The sequence below is a fragment of the Chelmon rostratus genome, chromosome 2 (genome assembly GCF_017976325.1).
Source record: "Chelmon rostratus isolate fCheRos1 chromosome 2, fCheRos1.pri, whole genome shotgun sequence".
In the NCBI taxonomy this organism is placed as follows: Eukaryota; Metazoa; Chordata; class Actinopteri; order Chaetodontiformes; family Chaetodontidae; genus Chelmon; species Chelmon rostratus.
In genome coordinates, this window is record NC_055659.1 from 6,242,478 (window position 1) to 6,261,594 (window position 19,117).

The 19,117-nt window shown below is 39.9% G+C and overlaps 2 protein-coding genes across 2 annotated transcripts; both read left to right on the forward strand.

Moving 5' to 3' along the window:
* Positions 1-354: 354 nt before the first annotated feature.
* Positions 355-1,447, forward strand: pth4 (parathyroid hormone 4). Its single transcript, XM_041945068.1, has 3 exons — positions 355-360; positions 501-589; positions 1,177-1,447. Exons 1-3 carry the CDS (start codon positions 355-357, stop codon positions 1,445-1,447), a joined length of 366 nt encoding a protein of 121 aa, XP_041801002.1.
* A 3,583-nt stretch (positions 1,448-5,030) lies between these two features.
* Positions 5,031-18,785, forward strand: cept1b (choline/ethanolamine phosphotransferase 1b). Its single transcript, XM_041960081.1, has 10 exons — positions 5,031-5,217; positions 5,875-6,177; positions 9,578-9,752; positions 10,197-10,344; positions 10,438-10,579; positions 12,327-12,411; positions 12,715-12,846; positions 13,744-13,902; positions 14,174-14,299; positions 15,048-18,785. Exons 2-10 carry the CDS (start codon positions 5,987-5,989, stop codon positions 15,168-15,170), a joined length of 1,281 nt encoding a protein of 426 aa, XP_041816015.1. The 5' UTR covers positions 5,031-5,217; positions 5,875-5,986; the 3' UTR covers positions 15,171-18,785.
* Positions 18,786-19,117: the final 332 nt, after the last annotated feature.

Genomic DNA, 19,117 nt, shown 5'->3' on the forward strand with positions numbered 1-19,117 from the left:
ATATTCTGCAGCTAAAAACACACATGTGGTGGTATTTCTTTCTTGGCTGATTCCGATATATTTAGTTAGAATGGAACAAAAACAGGCAGCAGTCAACTTGTGTTTGTCATTCTTTACTAAAAGTTTTTTGCAGGAAAAAAAGCAGCTGAGATTTGTGTGCACATGCAGACTGAATACATTCTAATGAGCTGAGTTTAGAGGCATGTAGTATCTTCTGTTCTGCTGCTGTACAGAACTTTTTTCATTTTCTTGACTTCTCTCAAACCTTTTCTTCTTTTCTTGTGGATGATTTGTATATAATGTAACAACAGCAATGAAAATCAGTCTTTGTTTGAACTGCAACCAGTGACGAGGATGCAAGTAGATATTTGTTCAGGGGTCAAGAGCCGAAGAGGCTGGAACTGCCAATCCAAGAAACTAACCAGAAACATGTTTTTCGATGTTATTTTCTCTATTAAAGAAGCGTTTTGATGTGAGTGTTTCTTGCTGTTTTCTTGCAGAAGATGCAGATGTCCCACAGGCCTGTGCAGTGGCTCGCTGTCCTGCTTCTCGTCGTCTTTACAACCGGCCAGTGTCAACAGAACGAGAGGTGAGGCTCAGCATTTTTAGACGGTGCAAACTGTGAATCGCTTTTAAAAGGATCACTCCACTGAAAATAATATTTTCAAATACATGGAGACCCAGAATCACTACAAAATATTGACAAAAATCTATTTCCTGCCGACAAACACAACCAAAACAACACTGTGCGGCTAAATGTGCTGTGAAATTACTTTAGCGCTGCTTGAAAATGTGTCACTTTAAATCAAATCTTGTTCTCCCTGATTTAGTTTGTCACTTAATCAAACTGTGTTTTCTACAAATGTCACCTTGTATGTGTGACTTTATGTCTGCTGGTGTTTTTCAAATGGCACAACTTCAAATGATCAATTCAAACCACATTAATTTAGATAAATGAATTTCAAATTAAAACAATGACATGTTGTTAATCCAGTTTCCAACAGTGATTAAATTTCACAATTAGGAATTCAGTTACTCATAAGATTTAATCAGATTTATTATGACTCTGTGTTTGGATAAAACATCTGCTTTCTGAGCTTTGATTGAACAGTCAGGACTCAGGACTCAGTCCAGTACTGAGTCCTGACCAACAGATGCTTCCTGTCCTCCCTGCAGCCGTCGAGCGGTGACCGAGCACCAGCTGATGCACGACCGCGGCCGAAACATCCAGAGTCTGAAGAGACTCATCTGGCTGTCCAGCGCCATCGAGGGTCTCCACACTGCCCAGACTCGGTCTGCTGCTTTCAACCCCACAAAGGTCCTGAACCTGGCTCTGAATCCAGCGCTGGTCCCTGCTGCTGGAAGCCCCCAGCCCGCCCGGGTGCAGAGCCTCCTGAGAGACTTCTTGAATCCCTACCTGACTCAGCTGCCAGACAGAGAGCCCTAACAGCACACTGATGAAGCTACTGTACAGATACATAAAAACTTATCATTTGTGTCCATCGTTTAAACAATAAAACACTTAAAGTAGTGTCAAGACACCCTTTCAGCTGCAGACGTGTCCAAATGTCTTCAAGAGTTTAAAAGCAGATACAGATTTTAATTCTGAAGAAATATTTGAGTTTGAGCTGCCTGACGGGATTTTATCAGTGGGCAGAACTACAGAAACACGTTTTTGCTTTAACGAGGGATGAGCGATACAATCAAAAAATAAAACCGTTTCCAAGCAAGGGGACGATTACAAATTTAATGAGTTTCTCCATATAAAATTCGACTGAAACTATTTGTAGTGGAAAACAGAGCAGCATTAACAGAAGAGTAGCATCGCTCATCTGAACCTGATGCTTCAACTGAGTTTAGCAGTTTCCACTCACATCATTTCTGTTTGTGTTTCTGTACATCCGCCTAGTATCTGCAGGCAGCTTGCGTTAGCTACCCTAATGGCTAATGACAAAATCTGCATGCGTCTCGTAGCACCAGATGACGCCACTTCAACAACCATGGGGAGAGCACTCAGATATCAGTGTGTCGAGTCATTTTTCAGTCGGTCTCTCGAGCTGTAGATGTGATCGTTTGTTAGCCTGAATCTCTAAACTGTGTCGGCTGCACATTCACTATAACTGTTCACGTCACAGTTTACAGGATCTATCGTTCGTCTACCTTTTGACTTGAAACAAGCTTTTCATGCATGTTGTGATTTCCAGGATTTAGACATTTTACACATCACAGAAAAAGTTACATTTGAATTGTCTGAAATAATTTGAGATATCAGCCAGCGCTACTACTATCATACTTAGATCTGCTCCACCTCTCACTCTCTTCAGTTCAAGACAAATTCAGGCATATGCTTCCTGTTTCTTGTGTGATCTCCTGCAGTGCGTTTGAATTGGGTATAGCTGTCTGATCTGTGGAGCTGTTAGGGTTAGAATAACCAAAGCTGCTCTATAACCAAAGGGTGACACATTACAAGTTGTGGCAATAGAATGAATTAGCATGCACTTCTTGTCCCCTAAGTGGGCGCGGTCGCCTCTTCATTTAACGTTTACACACTACTGATGGATGATTGCTTGTCCACATCAAAACAATACAACATTAGATACAGTACAAATGTCATGTTTGCACCTTATTTTGCTTTTATTTTGTTTTTATCTGCTTAATGTGCTCACTGCAGATCTCCTGACAGTGTGTTGCTGAGTTCAGGTCTCAAACAAAGTTAATTTTCTCCATTTATACTTTTATGTAGCACATTTACGTTTTCTCTCTGCTTTGAACTCGCCTCTTGACAGAAGTTGTATCAACCAAGTTCCTCTGTGACCTGCACCCATGAAATTATCTTCGGAGAAGCATATTTCCAGCCTAAACTTGAACACTCGCTGGATTCAGGATGTGAACCACAGTCCCTGGTGTTAAAGTCCAGCAGTGGGTTGCATCAGCTATGCATAAATTCAAACGTAGCCTAGTTTGATAGTTTAACAGTTTGCCAGTATAGGCTATCATCATGAGTTTGTTAGCGTTACAATCTCATCCGCACAATAAGGGGGTACTGTTATATTAGCATGTGTTGTCGTTGCTTGCTGTAGATTAAAGTTGCACAGTTACCATCTACCGAGTTTACATACCTTTTTGTCGTTGTTTGCTAATTAGCGTTAGCTATTCTTAGTTGTTAGCCTGTTGGCTATTATGTAGCAAAGTGTTGAAAGATGATTAGGCACAAGAGACAACATGACAATTAACACTCTGATTGGCCGCAGGAAGTGATAACATTATTTTCTGTTAAAATACTTTGGTTAGTTTGGACTTGACACCGGAGTAGTAAAGGTGAACTTTACGTCTCCATGGGGCAACAAAACAACACAGTTTTAGTATTAAACTAAATAGTTTCAGTATATTGTTTAGTGTGGATTTTGCACCCTAGCTTCAGACAGAACTTACGTAGAGGTGGTGCAAGGTGGCCACTGAACTTTGTAGCTTAAGTCCTCAATCCACCTCGACCACCTCTCTATGACTTGTGCGAGGTACAAAAAAGATGTACTTCCATGCAAAAAACTGTTGCCCCCGAACATAAACCAGGAATAATGTTTCAATCAAAACGTGTTTGGCAAACTCATTTCAAGGACACAAAGTTGCTTCCTTGTGTCACCTCGACCCAGAGAGCCAGACAAGGCTCTGCTACCTAAAAAAAAAAAAACCCAGAAAAATAACAGATGAATATCTGCTTTTGCATGCAAAAAAAATGGGGTTGCAGGTGGCTGCAACTGTGTAACACATAAGCAAAAATACACGACAAGGTATCCTGATGTGACAAGATAAGGTCTGAGGTGGAAGTGAAGAACACCACAGCAGCATGGTGTGGTTTACTCAGACTGCTAAAAGCTTCATATTATCTTCAACTGAATCTTTAAGTGATTTTTACACAGAACGAGGGCTGTGGAGTCTGTCCTCCATCTTTTACAATGTTGTTATGTCACTTCACAGTCAGTACGGACAGAGGGAATTATTACAGGCACCAACACGTCTTGATAGCTTGACAGCTGAAGGAAACAAGTGTCTTCAATACTTTACTTCTTTTAATTAGTAGTGATTGAATCATGTTCACTTGTCTTATTCACAGTGTGGAGTTTAAAGCAGACAGTAGGCTACATAGTGCAGTCCAAACTTACAGAGATAACTCTTAATGTATGGAGCGACATTTATGAATACCATGTGTCTGATTAATTATCTTTGTGTATGTACATGTGTGGTTGTATAACAATGATTTGAATGTCTGTAATTTCATTTTGTGAATATTTATGCTAAATTTTGTGGATGTTGAACATTTTTGTCCTCAATTATACTGTACAATAATACTGCAAATTAGCCCTACAATACAAGAACAAAGCTGCTCTTTCATATTCATTTCAACAGATCATCTACTGGTGACGGTGTTGACTTTTTATCTGAGACTTGTTAGCTTTAGCCTGAGCAGTTTAGCATGATATCGTATGATATCTTCACTCGGCAGAATTTAATTTTTAAACCAGCTCACTACACCTGATTAAAGCTAGCTATTACAGGTATCCAGATCTGAATTCAACTCTGCCCAAATCATCACAGACAAACAAATACCACTATTACCACTTTGTAAGATTTGGTCTTATTTGTTGCTCTGCACTTTGTAGGACAGCTTTCTGCACCTCCACCTGGGTACCTCCCTCCATGTTTGACTCACCATCACTCAGCTTCCTGGCCCACATGCAAAATACCTGCAGACGTGATTAATTAATCATCACTGTTAATCACTTGACCCCTGAGAAGTATAAAAGACTCTTTCTATAATCAAAATGTGAACACTGTTCCTACAAGAAATTAGTAATACAATCTTTGTTATGTGGAGAGCAGAAACATGCCATGAAGAGTGTAGGTTGCCAAAAATCAGAGAAGGAGGATGTGGGCGGCTGGCCCGTCTCTGCCTGGGAGTCTAAACGCAGGGCCGAAGTCAGGGGAAGGAGACAGCTACGCGAGATTTCCGTGATGGCTAACGGTAACTAGCTTGCTATGTGACAGCCACAGTGACACCGGTCGTGGTGATCCATCTCGAGCTGCAAACGTTCCTCCGGTATACTAAGTCATACAGAGAAACTTTAAAACTAAGCGCCCACAGAGGGGTCCTGTCTGTCGGCTAGAAGAGCCCTCACCGCCCCTCGGACTGTCCGCGGCTCTCGTCCTTTCATCGTCCAGGTCAGTCGGTGTTATATCCGTCACTTCACCAACTCGCTAGCTGTCTTTGAGTTAGCTAGTCGAGCTAGCTTTAGCTAGCCGCAGTCTGCACCGGAGGTGTCAATGGTATAGTTTGATTTAATCAGTATGCTAAATGGGCAGTGATATTTTGAGTAATGCAAGTATGAAGGAGTAAGAAGAAGTCGACAGCAAGCTAGTAATTTTAAATAATCAAACTGACACATGTCTTCCGTAGCTACTTGATAAGCGAACGTTACAACCCCAGCTAATGCTAATCTTCAACATCAGCAATACTGATGTTAAGTTAGCTAACGGCAAGTAGCTATGCTAGGCAGCATTAGCAGACTGCTGGAGCAGATTGTTGTCAGTACCTCATGTGTTGCTGACAGTCACAAGAAATAGTTAAGTAGCACAGATACGCTGCATTACGTGGATCTTTCACACCGTCTTTGATTATTATGGCGTTAATAGTTAATCAAACACTTGTTAATAGCTTACATGCAGATATCTTTGATAATTTCTTCTGAGTCTAACATGTATAATCATGATTTTTATCACTGATGAAAATAATTATTAGTTGCAGCCTTAGTAAAATGCTGTTTATATGTTGTGATATCTTCACTGGACGTTATTGTGATATTGGTTTCTTTGTCCCAGGTATTGTCCAGCCTCATCCAGCCCCACTGTGGATCTTTAGCCCCTTCGGCAGGACAGTGGCAGAGGCAGAGCCAGAGCCATCAGGGACCAGACCAGCAGGCAGCAGGGCTTCATGACCACGACGGGGCAGCAGCAGGGGGGAGGCTTGCGTTCTCGCCGAAGCCTTGGTCGGGACAAGGACCCTGGGCAGGGCATGGGCATGGAGGCAGCCTGCTGGCTGGCCCCTGGAGTGCTGCGCAGGCTGATCGAGCTGCCCTCACCCCCCCTGTCCCGACACCAGCTCAAGAGACTGGAGGAGCACAGGTAACAGTGATTTCTGCTCTACGGATTGAGACAAACTCAATTAAAACTTTACCTTATGTGGAGTTATTTAATGTTCTGCACAGTAAGCATACCTAGTTCTGTGGTTCAGCAGTGATATGGATGGAACTACACAGAAAAAAGGCTAAGCACTATGATATGGATGGGTCCAGTGTGTGTAGAGTAGATGGCATCATATGTGGCTCTCCTGTATAAAAGTAGTGTTTGTTATGTCATCAAGCTTTGTCCAATTTGAGTAGACACATCTAAGTTGCTGCTAGGGCGACCCTGGTTTAATTAGTTATTGTTTTCTTCAAATGAACTGTTTATATGGTCTACAGGGTTTGAAACAAGATATGATTGTATGAAGTATTTTAGACAAGTTGATACAACTTGAATAGAGTCAAGTGAAATAATACAGTTGTTTGTTGTTTCAGTCCTTCCTGAGTCATTTCAAGAAACTGACCATTTAGCTCACGTTATTGCCATATGTCATATCATTAAGATATTAAATTAGTGGTATGCATAGCATTACTTAGTAATGTTCAGATATAGCATTCGAAAGTGTCTTTATGTTTATTGATAACAGCTGCACAGTTGTCCAGTTGTAGTTAAAATAAAACACTGCTGGTATGTCAGGTCTGACAATGATTTCACGTTGGACTCATGACACCTAAACTGATGATGACTCTGGTCTGTAGCTGCTTGAGCTCATGTTTGCTTCACAGTTCTGAATCTTCGAGACCAGACTCGCTATAAAAGCTCCCCAAAACTGACAAAACTGCCATCTGAAGGGCTGAGTTATGTTCAGGATCATATTAACGTTCAAGTGATGAATGTTTATTTTATGGATGAGAGTATTTTGAACTGGCTGCTCTTGGTTACGTTGTGGAAAAGCTGTGAACACACCTCCTCCTTACTTTACAACTTTACAACTTAAGTGGCCGAAACTCAATGTCATTTACATTTTCCATTATCCTACTTTATAGAAATGTAGATATAAGTCACTGCTGGCTGTTAAGTGTTGTACTTTTTAAGTTTTTAGATTACCATAGGTTTCTTACCAGCTTGTTTTAATCGGTTGAATAATGCTAAATTGGTTAGCATGGTTCAGTTGCTAAAGGTGATGTGCTTACCTGTCTTGTTTTACTTGTAAAGGTTCTATATATGAGAACTTGAACATGATATAGCAGCAAACAGCTATTTGTTGTTAGGGATCCACTGAGCCTCTTTTTCCACTCCTGATTCGATTTGAATTTGATCTTTTCAATAATTGAATTTTAAGATTATAAATAATTGTGCACCAGCAAAAATCATCAAAATTGACGGGAATTAAAATTTAAGTGTAAACCTTTGAAATGCAGCAACAAATTGGTCAGGAATGAAACTTCCACTATAAAACAACACAACAGCATCAAATGAGAACAAAATGTAAACAATAAATGACAATTAGGTCACAAACTAAATGACAATTCACACAAGCAGAATAAACAAGTAACATGTGAAAGAAAACATTCAAAATAAGCAGAACTGAACTGAGAAGATCAGCCACACTGTCACGATACCCAGTCCAACTATCTGAGTCGATATCGGACCGATATGTGATATCAGTATGGAACTGGTGCATCCCTGTTTGTTATGCACAGATATAGTGGAGTAATGGCGTTCTGAGCAGAGATGAAGCTACGCTCCCTCTGTTCGTGTGGTAATTTGAGCTTCTCTGTTCATTGTTTTGGTAGCCGGGATGGATGTGTGTGCATGTCAGTGCATGTGAGTCCCTCCCTGTGAAACTGTTCGCCCTCATCACGTTTATAAAGAGATGACGACAGCAGCCTCCTACACAGCATTGTAAAAGTGAGACGACAGAGTGTTGAATGGTGTCCCAAACATTCAAACTTGAGCTACCTAAAGCATATTTTGCTTGATTTTGTAGGTAGCTAGCGATAGCAGGATTGTTGAGAACCCTGCCTGCCATACCAGCTGGATCGTCCCTAAAAATGTCCTTGAAAAATCCTGGAAAATGATCTTTACAGAAGAGCGGGAACCCAGTTAAATGATGATAGGATGTGATTAACAGTTTAACAGGAGGGTGTAGCATCTTTGTCCTCAAGCTGGCTGTCATTCACACTCAACAACTGCTGACCTGTCTGAAATTGATGTGAGGTGATTACCTACATTATTTCTGTAGAAAAAGATTTGCCACTCTGTTGGTCTTTTTTGAACAGCAAAAACACCAAATCACCATCTCCTTATTTACTCAAACATTAAAATTATACAGAGTGCTATTCTTCTGTAACAAAACAGTCTTTGGCCAAGCGTAACCTGCCAACATTCACTTTTTATGCCTCTGCGCTGGTGAGGCATTATGTTGGTTGTCTGTTCGTGCCATTCTTGTGAACACGATATCTCGGGAATACCTCGAGGGAATTTTCAAATTTGGCACAAATGTTCACTCTGACTCAAGGATGAACTGATTAGATATAGGTGCTCAAAGGTCACTGTGACCTCACAAGACACTTTTTTGTCCATAACTCAATCATTCTTACGCTAATTAAGAGAAAATTTCACACAAATGTCTCATAGGATAAAAAGATGAAGTGATTAAATTTTATATCCAAAAGGTCAAAGGTCAGCTTCTCTGTGACATCACAATGTTCTGTGTGTCCACCTTGAGACTGTGCTGATTGTACAGATCGTCTGTGCTGCTGGCTTGAAGATGTGTGTGAAGCTTCCATGTTTTCTTTGCAGCAACATTCATATTTGAAGCACTGCAGTCCACCACAAGCTGATTGGTTCTGCTGATATTGAGCTTCAGGTGATTGTTGTTGTACCATGTGATGAAGCTCTCTATCAGTCCTCTGTTCTCCTCTGGAAAATATAGTCTCTAAGTGTAGACGGCATGTTTCTCACTGAAAATTATTCACAGGAATCACACGTTATTATAGTGATAACTTCCATTTTGCAAAAAGATACACAATACCTTTTATTATATTCCTTAAAAATCTTCACTACATATATTACATTAGTCTAGACTGACTTGACTGGTCGGCGGAGGAATACAACCATGGGGTGGTAGCTCTAGTTCTTCTCATACAAACCAATGGAATTAACTGTGATTATCTACAGTTAAGGTGACAGGTTGCGAGCTTGAACTGTCACTCTCTACAGCTTAATTATGCAAGTTGATTTTAAATTGGCAGCTCTTGTAATTTAAATATTCACTCTTTTAAAGCACAATTTCAGTACAAATCTAATGACGACAATCATATTTATTGTCACCAGCCATTGTCGTGATTCCGATATTCAGTTGTCATCATCACTGTTTGTTGTCCTTCCTGGCGTACAGGTAAATCACCAGGGTGAAGTCATCAGGTCCTCGCCTGTCCGTTGTCTCTCCCTACAGGTACAGCAGTGCTGGACGCTCCCTGCTGGAGCCTCTGATGCAACGTTACTGGGAATGGTTGGTAGGACGAGTCCCTTCCTGGATTGCCCCTAACCTCATCACCATCATCGGCCTGGCCACCAATGTCTTTACCACCCTCGTGCTCGTCTACTACTGCCCAACTGCCACTGAACAGGTTGGTCATCAATCTGGGATGGTCTCCTTTTAAAAACATATTAAACACACTAGAATTCATGTTAAAATCAAGACTTTGCATTCAATAATTAACTGTGATTGCTTTAACTTTGCTGTTTTTTTTTTTAATACAACTGTTAATAAAACTTTCAACATGTTTTCAGTTAAAAGAAACCAGGAACAGAGAAGGAAGCTGGAAGGATTTTAATGTGAAACATCTGTCAGTTTTTTAATGTTGATATCTTGAGATATGCTTGTTAGAAAACTGACTGGATTTTGGTGTTTAGAGAAGAAGACAAGCAAGCCATACGCACCCCTCTTTATGACCTTGTCCTCATGACAGCCGGGGGGGTGTGTCATGACGGGGAGGTTATCAAGCAGACCCTCTGCAGCTGGGGTAGAGGTAGAGTGAGTGACCCCTGCTTGAATGTATGTGTTGTTTCAGGCTCCTCTCTGGGCGTACCTGCTATGTGCTGTGGGTCTGTTTGTCTACCAGTCATTGGACGCCATCGACGGGAAGCAGGCCAGACGCACCAATAGCAGCTCTCCGCTGGGCGAGCTGTTTGACCACGGCTGTGACTCCCTCTCCACCGGTCGGTTTTGTCCAGTTCGACGTCGTTCCACTGTGTCCCAGTGAATCTGAAGCCCTTTTAACACCGCCTGTGTTCATGCGTTCATCTCTGCAGTGTTTGTGGTGTTGGGAACCAGTATAGCGGTGCAGATGGGTACCAACCCGGACTGGATGTTCTTCTGCTGCTTCGCTGGGATGTTCATGTTCTACTGTGCCCACTGGCAAACATACGTGTCAGGAACGCTGCGCTTCGGCATGTGAGTCGACAAAAGCTGCTTGTTTTTTTTGTTTTGTTTTTTGTTGTTGCTGTGTGAAGGGTTTTTAAAAGCATCATTTCCAGCCATCTGTGTATTGATTATGCTCATCTCAGGAGATAGAACTCAGTCCTTAGCAAGACTGAGTGTGACCAAAATCATACCTGAGTCCTACAAAAGCTTTTTTGCCATTTAACAAAATATTGCAAATGCATATCAAGTGCATTTTAAATGTTATCTAAGGATAAAAGCTTGTATAACGTCATTCAGGACTGGAAGGATTGTACTTACAGTCAGCACAGTCACCTTAATGTCCACCAGACGTGGTTCAGCGACATCACAGCCTCCAATGCTTCTTAGCATTTTGTTTGTGGTGTTTTCTTGGTTTTTCTTCTTTCTTTCTTCTTCGTTTTTTGTAGCTGTGGTTGTACGTATATTATGAAGACTAATTTCTAGTAATTTCATTCACTCACTCAACATTCAAAAAGTCAAACATGTTTCCAAAGTCACTGACACCTGTGAGGTTGGCAAAAGAGACAAGAAGCATGAGGACAGTGGAGTGCGTTAAATAAGAACATTGAGTTCAGTGGCTGTTTCTCACCTCCACACACAGACCTGCAGCATTAAGTCTGAGGCTGCATCCACAATAATACGTTTTCATTATAACCAGACAAGCATTTCAGCACCGTATCAGAAATAATCTCCATCCAGACTAACACGCCTGAAAACGCTTCTCACATGACCATTCATGTACACTGGGCATACGCCTGCCAGTGTTTGCCTCCACCGCATGTAGGAATGATGAAGTGCAAAGGTCAGCAACTCCTGTAATTTGTTATCCGTGTTAAATGAACTGCTGGTAGTCAGGGTTAATAGATCTATACAGTCTGTATATGGAGTTTAATTTCTATAGGAAAAGGATCATGTGATAGGAGCATGATGAATTAGGAAGGACACATTGTGACTGATAAGACCCAACCAGGAAGCAGAAGTGGGTGTATCATTTCCAGAAGGTTTCAGTCTGTCTGCGGTGGTTGCCTGAAACACATCCGGTTGACATGACCAGGTTCTAGGTTCAATAACTAGAAAGGTGCATTTCTGAAATCTGAAAACGTAGTTTGTTCACTTTATTTATTAAAAAGTGGATGAACCAGTTTCACTTCAGTGTTAGTCATGTCATTAGATCACAGCTGTCGAGCTGGAGTAAATGTGGATGTATTCTGTGTGTAGATTTGACATAACAGAGGTGCAGATCTGTCTAGCAGGATTACAGATGCTCACAGCCACTGTGGGTCCCTGCCTGTGGAATACGACGGTAAACCTCCTGGCTGTTGCTGCATGGCTCACTGCTGCCTGCTGTCTCCTTCCACGCTGACCGCTGACCTCCACTGAGTCACACGGAGAATTTCAATTCACAGTGTGTTCTGCTTAAAGGTGCAGCCACTAAAATACAGCTCTTCAGTAACATAAGCTGAGGGGAAAAATGCTAATAAAGTAATAAAATTTCATCTTTACATTTAATTCCAAGCACCACCAAGATGAGGCACAGTGAGACGCATGTTGAGTGTCTGTATCTGCACCTTTAATGCAGCAACTTTCCTGTTGAATCTCGATTAAAAAGAAGAAAACGACAGCGTCCCATCAGCTCCGTGTCCAGCAGCGTGTTGTGGAAGAAGGCTGTAGGATGACTGTGTGCTGGTAGATGTCACTAATCCTCACTGTGAACTCTCTGCTTTCTCCTCCCACTCAGCATTGATGTGACTGAGGTGCAAATCTTCATAATAATCATGTATTTGCTGGCCGCCGTGGGAGGATCTGCTTTTTGGCAGTCACTGGTAATTGTGATCGGTTCTAATTCTCAATGAGACTGATGATGCCATAATAATGTAAAGATGTTTATGTCAGTACTTAAAATGCAGCTCTAACTTTGTTAGTCTCACTGTTTTACTGTAATTGTAATCAGAAATGTGAAGGATATCACTCTGAATGCATTCTCTAACATTACTCATGATGCTTTCACTGTGGACGTAGAGGTGAATGTACTCACAAACTTTAAACTAGTACGAAAACTAAACAAAGTAAATATCTCTTTCATTATCGTTGCTTTAATTTTGGTGTTTCACTGTCTTTATTCCTAGATTCCGATCCTAAATATCCAGATGAAAATGGTTCCTGCCATCTGCACTTTTTTAGGAGCCATCTTCTCCTGCACCAATTACTTCAGAGTTATTTTTACGGGAGGTGTGGGCAAAAACGGATCCACAATAGCAGTAAGTCTGAACACTGAGCCCTTCCCCCAAGTTACTCCTGTCTGCCAGAACGTATCAGAGGGTGGATATTGTTTCATCACAGATAAATCAGGATAGAAATCCTTCCAAGCAGCGTCATCATAACCTGTTGATGGTTTGGAACACCGTTAATTTCTCAGTAGTCGCAGAGCTACCTTTGTTTAGCCTCAGTTAGCGTTATCACTGCTACCAGCCGACATTTGTCACTGGAATTCTATGTTCATGTAAGCTAGGCAGAACTAGCACATACTGAAAATGTTTATATATAAGATTATTATTATTATATCAGTTTTATTTATTTAGTTCAGAATTACAAATTTGCCTCAAAGGGCTTTTGGCGGTAAGATTTATACCCCCTACTGCGCACATCTTTGAACACTGTATTGGATTTGATTCAGAGTGAGCCATCGCAGCCTTCTCAGTGTCCCATCACTGACACTTTGCTGCACCCACCTGTCCCAGAGCTGTTAGCAGACTTCTCATTATTAGATTTTATTAGCCGTAGTCAATTGGCATTCATTCTGTTAACCAAACTACAGCTTCGATTTGGTTAAACACTCATCGTAAGCTGGTGTCAGTGTGTATCACCGCTTATCGTTTTGATGTTTAGAACATAAAGTGGACAGCTACAGCACTCATTGCTCAATCTCATGGTAATTTTGAATGTAATTCAATGGGTTGAGTTAATTTTTAAGCATTGTCACCATTTGTTTCTAATGCTTTTGGCACAAATATGAGCAGCTCTGAAGTGTCAGACCAGAATAAGTAGTTTGTTGTTAGCATCAGTTCAGTCAGGTTCTCTCAGAGCAGCTGTACTGTAGGTTTCTACTGACATTAACCATCTGTGTGTTTCTTGTGTTTTTGTGTCTCTGTCCTCAGGGAACCAGCGTCCTCTCTCCGGTCTTACATATTGGTTCAGTTATAATTTTGGCGATGATGATATACAAGAAGTCTGCTGTCCAGCTCTTTGAGAAACATCCGTGTCTTTATATCCTGGCGTTTGGCTTCGTCTCGGCCAAAATCACCAATAAATTAGTTGTAAGTCAAACTGACGTTTTGATAAGAGGGAGGTCAGACATAATGCTGCAGTCACAGAAAGAATAATCTAAAAAATGTAGAAACTTGTGTGTGTTTAGTGTAGCTTTGATATTGATATGATATGATATTAAAAACAGTAAAATGCCCATAATACCATAAATAGAAAAGATAAGATAAAAACAAAATGTACTATACAGCACCAAAGGGTTACCATTTAGACACTTATGTGTTTATTGCTGATTGTGTGTGGTTTTTGTCTGTCTGTCCACAGGTAGCACATATGACAAAAAGTGAGATGCATCTCCACGATTTAGCCTTCCTGGGACCAGGACTACTGTTCCTGGATCAGTATTTCAATAGTTTTATTGACGAGTACCTGGTGCTGTGGCTTGCACTGGTAAGTACAGACACCGTGAAATGAAAATAATACTTAAAATGTTCGGAATGACAAACATGAAAAGACTCATTGTACTAATGCTAAAATTATGAGGTAGAATAATTAGACACTAAGTCACAATCATGAGTTAAATTTTTAAATGTTTGAAATACAAAGTCAAAAATAACGAGGCTGTAATCTTCAATCAAAAGCATGCAATACACATTATTTTGACATTGTCAAACTGTCTGACTATGAGATATTGTTAATAATATTGTTAAAAGCATAAAATATTAACTCAAAATAACGAAACTAAAATACTAAATTATGAGATAGTAACAATACTACTGTTATATAAACAATTATGAGACTGATATACAACGTTAAAACTATTTACTATCATAAATCAATGTGTTCAAAAGCATGATTTCATAAATTGAAACTATAACATATGAGAAACTTTGAGTTATGACACACAAGTTGAATTTATGTGATGCTGAGTTAAAATTAGGAGACTGTGATACAAAGTCAAAAGTAAGAAATACTAAATTTAAAGGGCAAATATTAAGTCATTTCATAGGCTTAAAGTATGATCTGATAAATCAAAATCATGAGTTTTAAGTCAAACCAGTGAGAGTATATCAGAACTATGAACTGTCAAAGTTTTAACCACGAGACAGTAATAATAGTGATGATGTTTTTGTCCTGTCAGTCATGTTTCCACAGTGTTTTTCTGAAGAGACTGACGGTGTTTCTTTCTCCCCCGCAGATCATTTCCTTTTTTGACTTGGTGCGTTACTGTGTCAGTGTTTGCAACCAGATTGCCTGCCATCTTCACATTTTTGTTTTCAAAATCAAGCCTTGTTCAGTGCTCAGTTCAGCTCCTCACTGAGGACACGCCGGCCATGACTGACTCTGTCCCTTCCTGTTAGTCGCACTCATCTTTTCTTCCCTCTGTTTTCCACGTAGAGATGCAGGGGATGACGTGGTGTAAAGTATGTGCTTCTGCCAACTGAATGTGAGGACAAATAATATATATTAAGATACTGGAGTATTACTGTCACTGTTTCTTTTTCACCAGTATGGAATTGAATTTGTACCAGTTTCATCTTCTGCCCCAGTAATAAGAATTCTCCTTCTGACAAACTCATGGTTACACAGAGCAAATATTTCAGGAGAGTACAGGTGCTACTCAGTATGTTCAAGGAGAGAAACTTAAACTGAAGTGTGTTTTAACTGTTCTTGTGCAGAGAAAATGTATAGGAAATCAAACTCTTTGCTTTTCATTATTATAATTTTTTGTAATATTTGCATAACTTTACCTTTTGCTATTGTAAATACCAAACTGTTACAGTGTCTGTGCTTCTCTTTTAAGTTAAAAATCCTGCTTTGACACATTTATAAACCTTTTCTTCATGTGTCTTCATATCTCCTGCACAGCGCAGGAAACTGTGCAACTGTTACACATCAGCAAAATGCGGTTTTGGAGGAAACTTAATGTCAACTTAATTACGTTTTTCTTTTACATATCAAAACGTTCTTCTGCAAAATGTTCACTGCCAATGTTTTTCGTTTAGTTTGTTGACTGAAACCACTTGGTTAAAACTACACGTGGGACTTTTTGGGCACTGTTCAGGTCTGGGCTGGGATTTTATGTGTATTTATTGTCATCTATAATGTTATGTGCTAATACATTATTAAGAAGTTTATAGTTTTGTTAATGCTTCATGGAGTTAGGCTTCTCCACACTTTGATCTTTTTATTGTAAATATGTAAGGAATCTGCATTTGATAGAGGGAATGACACCACAACAAAATCTGTTGTCTAAAGTCAAAGGTCTGCTTACTTGCATTAAGAGCTATGCGGATGAAAGGTACGGAAGCTAGTAGGTAGTCCTTTTAGGTCAAGAATAACTTCGATGCTCAGAACATTTCTGGTTTCGGCTGCTTTGAATCAGTGCTCAGATGAGCCGTCACTCTGCTTTCTGTTACTTCTCATCTCTACCTGATATTATTGTTCTGTACATTTCTTATTGTCAACAAATTCCATGAAAGGACCAAAACTCAGCAGTGTGTTCATTTGTCTCTGAATACCCTCTGACCTCCTGCTCTGTGGCGCTTAGCCTCAAACTCATCGGTTCCTGCTGTGGATGTAAATCTTGAAAAATGCCTCACACACATAGTTTCATTTCTAAAATAATAATAAAAAAAAGGGTCATGCTTGTTAGTGGGTCAGTTCATTGTTGGTTTGGGTCTTTTCATTGGATTTGTTGTCAATAACAGACTTATTTAAAATGAACATCTACCTGCCACCATTAACGGTTATTGATGTGAACGTCACACTCCTTCCTGTGTTGCCGGTGGATTCTGCCACTTAACTGAACCACTGTTTAAATAATGTGTTCATATTAACAGAACCTGGTTGACATTGCGTTTCCCCCAAAACGCCTGCTGAAGCAGAGCAGGTGCACCTGGACTGAATGTGCAGGGGATGAGGTCACACGATGACATCACAGTTTTTAAGGTGGTGACTGACCAGAATCAGATCAAACTTTTGTTCCTGACAGTTAATAAAAACGTGTTTATTTGAAGTGGCTGCTGCTCACTCCGCCTCCACATCTACCAACATCATCTTACACTGTTACAGCACCTGACACTGAGTGGGTGTTGAATGCTGCTGCTTCTGAAGAGAACCTGTAGTGAGTTTCTTGCTTTTCCAGTTGTGCCTGTTTTGTTTATGTTTCTTGATCGGTTCCATCTGCAGATACTGTACTGATTCACCACAGTTTGTTTCACATGTGTAAGAAGGCCTCAAATGCAAAGTATTGACTGTGGTGAGAGTCAGTAACGTACAATAGCTTCAGAACAGCATCATTGTCTTTTGAGTTCAGGTTCAAGGTGGTTTGGTCGTAAACCACAGCCATTAGACTGTTGGTGTGATTCATCAAAATAAAGTGTTAAAGGGTCAATTCACACAAATCACAAATTTATTTGTCCTCGAATGCCTTTTGTTATCTTAACAGAATATTAGAGAAATATTAAGAACATTATGGGATTCATAGAATAAAGATGTGTATCATTAAAATAAAGCTGAAGGTATGAGTAAAAAAGTCAATGTATATAAAGTTGAATTGATGAGAAAAAGTCATTTGAATTAAGTGATTACAAGAAGATGGTTTCAGTATTTTAATAAGATCTGAAAAGGCTTTTTAAAAGACTTTTTTTTTTTAAAAAAAAAAAAGCAAAATTCTAGAGCGGCCTTGTAATACTTTGAAAAAAAAATTCCTCATGAGACCATAATTTTAACAGCCAAATATGAAAGTAAAGTACTGTTGATGTTGTTACTGCACGCTACCAGTGGGGAAAAAAAATAAATCTCAAGTTTCAAGATATTTGGAGAACAGTTGTAATAAAGTAATTACAGTTTAAGAAAAAAAGTCATTGTATAAAGTAAAAAAAAGTGAAAAATTCAAAATGAGAAGAATCCTCACTTTGAGAATAATTATAATAATTTAAAAAAATCTTTAGAACAAAGACAGCAGTGTCTTCCAAAAAAGACACTGCTGTTGAGTTTTTCAGATGTCATTTTCTAATAATTCGAGCCCCATAAGCTATCTGGACACATAAAATGAAAACCATGTGCATGACTGGATACTAACTGGTTTAGCGGGGAAGTTATTTTTGTGATTTGTGTGAAGTGACCCTTGAAGGATGCTGATGCAACTATAGCTACATTTCTCTTAGAGTGGGTGTAAACGATAAGCTACATTATGCATTAAACAACAGTGTTGGCTACAAACAGCTGTTCCTAGAATGTCACATTAAAGATTTTTTTAAATCCTTTATTTTGTACAGTGGAAGTCTGTACAGCAGTAGTTCTCAAACTTTTTCTGGCATGCGTCCCTTCAAAAGCTCGAGAGAGTTCAGGTCCTCCCACCCCACAATTTTTATCAGACATTAACAATGATAGGGGAAGCAATTCAATAAAGGATCCAGGGATCCACCACCAGTTTGGGAACCACTGCTGTGCAGTCATGACTGTTCACAATTGGTGTTTCGGGAGAAAATGGGAAAAGAAATGATGCTCTGATCAGCATGTGTACTGTACTGCTGTACAGTTTGTACTACAGCTGGAGATTCTTTGTATAACCCACAACCTGAAACCAACAACTGAGTAACTTTTCATAATAACTCTGAGATACAGCCTCCACAGCTCATGTGCATATAGTTACTGATGTCAGGTCAACTCTATCATTGTTACTAGTAAAAGTTTGCCTTAAACACGTTTGTTTTCTATTGTTTTGTACAGAGAAGAAGCTTTCATGATGAGCATGTTGTCACTGTGTGTGTGTGTGTGTGTGTGTGTGTCCACTCTGGAAAGCTTGTGCAAAAGTTTGTCTTCTGTTGGCCAGACTGCCAAGCTCAGGTATATCACCAATGTACAGAACAATGTGTTCTTAGACGAATACAGTCAACCAGATCATCTGACAATCTCCCCTTCACCTACCAATGCAAATAAATTTCATACTCCCACACGGAAGCAGGTTTCTTCTTCTGTGTTTTACTGGAAACGGTCAAACTGATGGCTTCATGTCCTCGTTCTGATGATGCCACTGAGGACAATGTTCAGTATGGAGGCCCCAAATCCAAAGGATGGTTTGTTAAAGGATTTGTCCAACAGTTTTGGAAACACACAGATTCATTTTGTGGCCAAGAGTCATGACAAGGTTAATAACTTACGGCTGTTATGCCTGTCTGCAAAAAATGAGACTTAAGATGGTTATCTTATTTTAGCACAAACACCTCAAACGGTTAACCAGGCTCTATCAAACGGTAACAA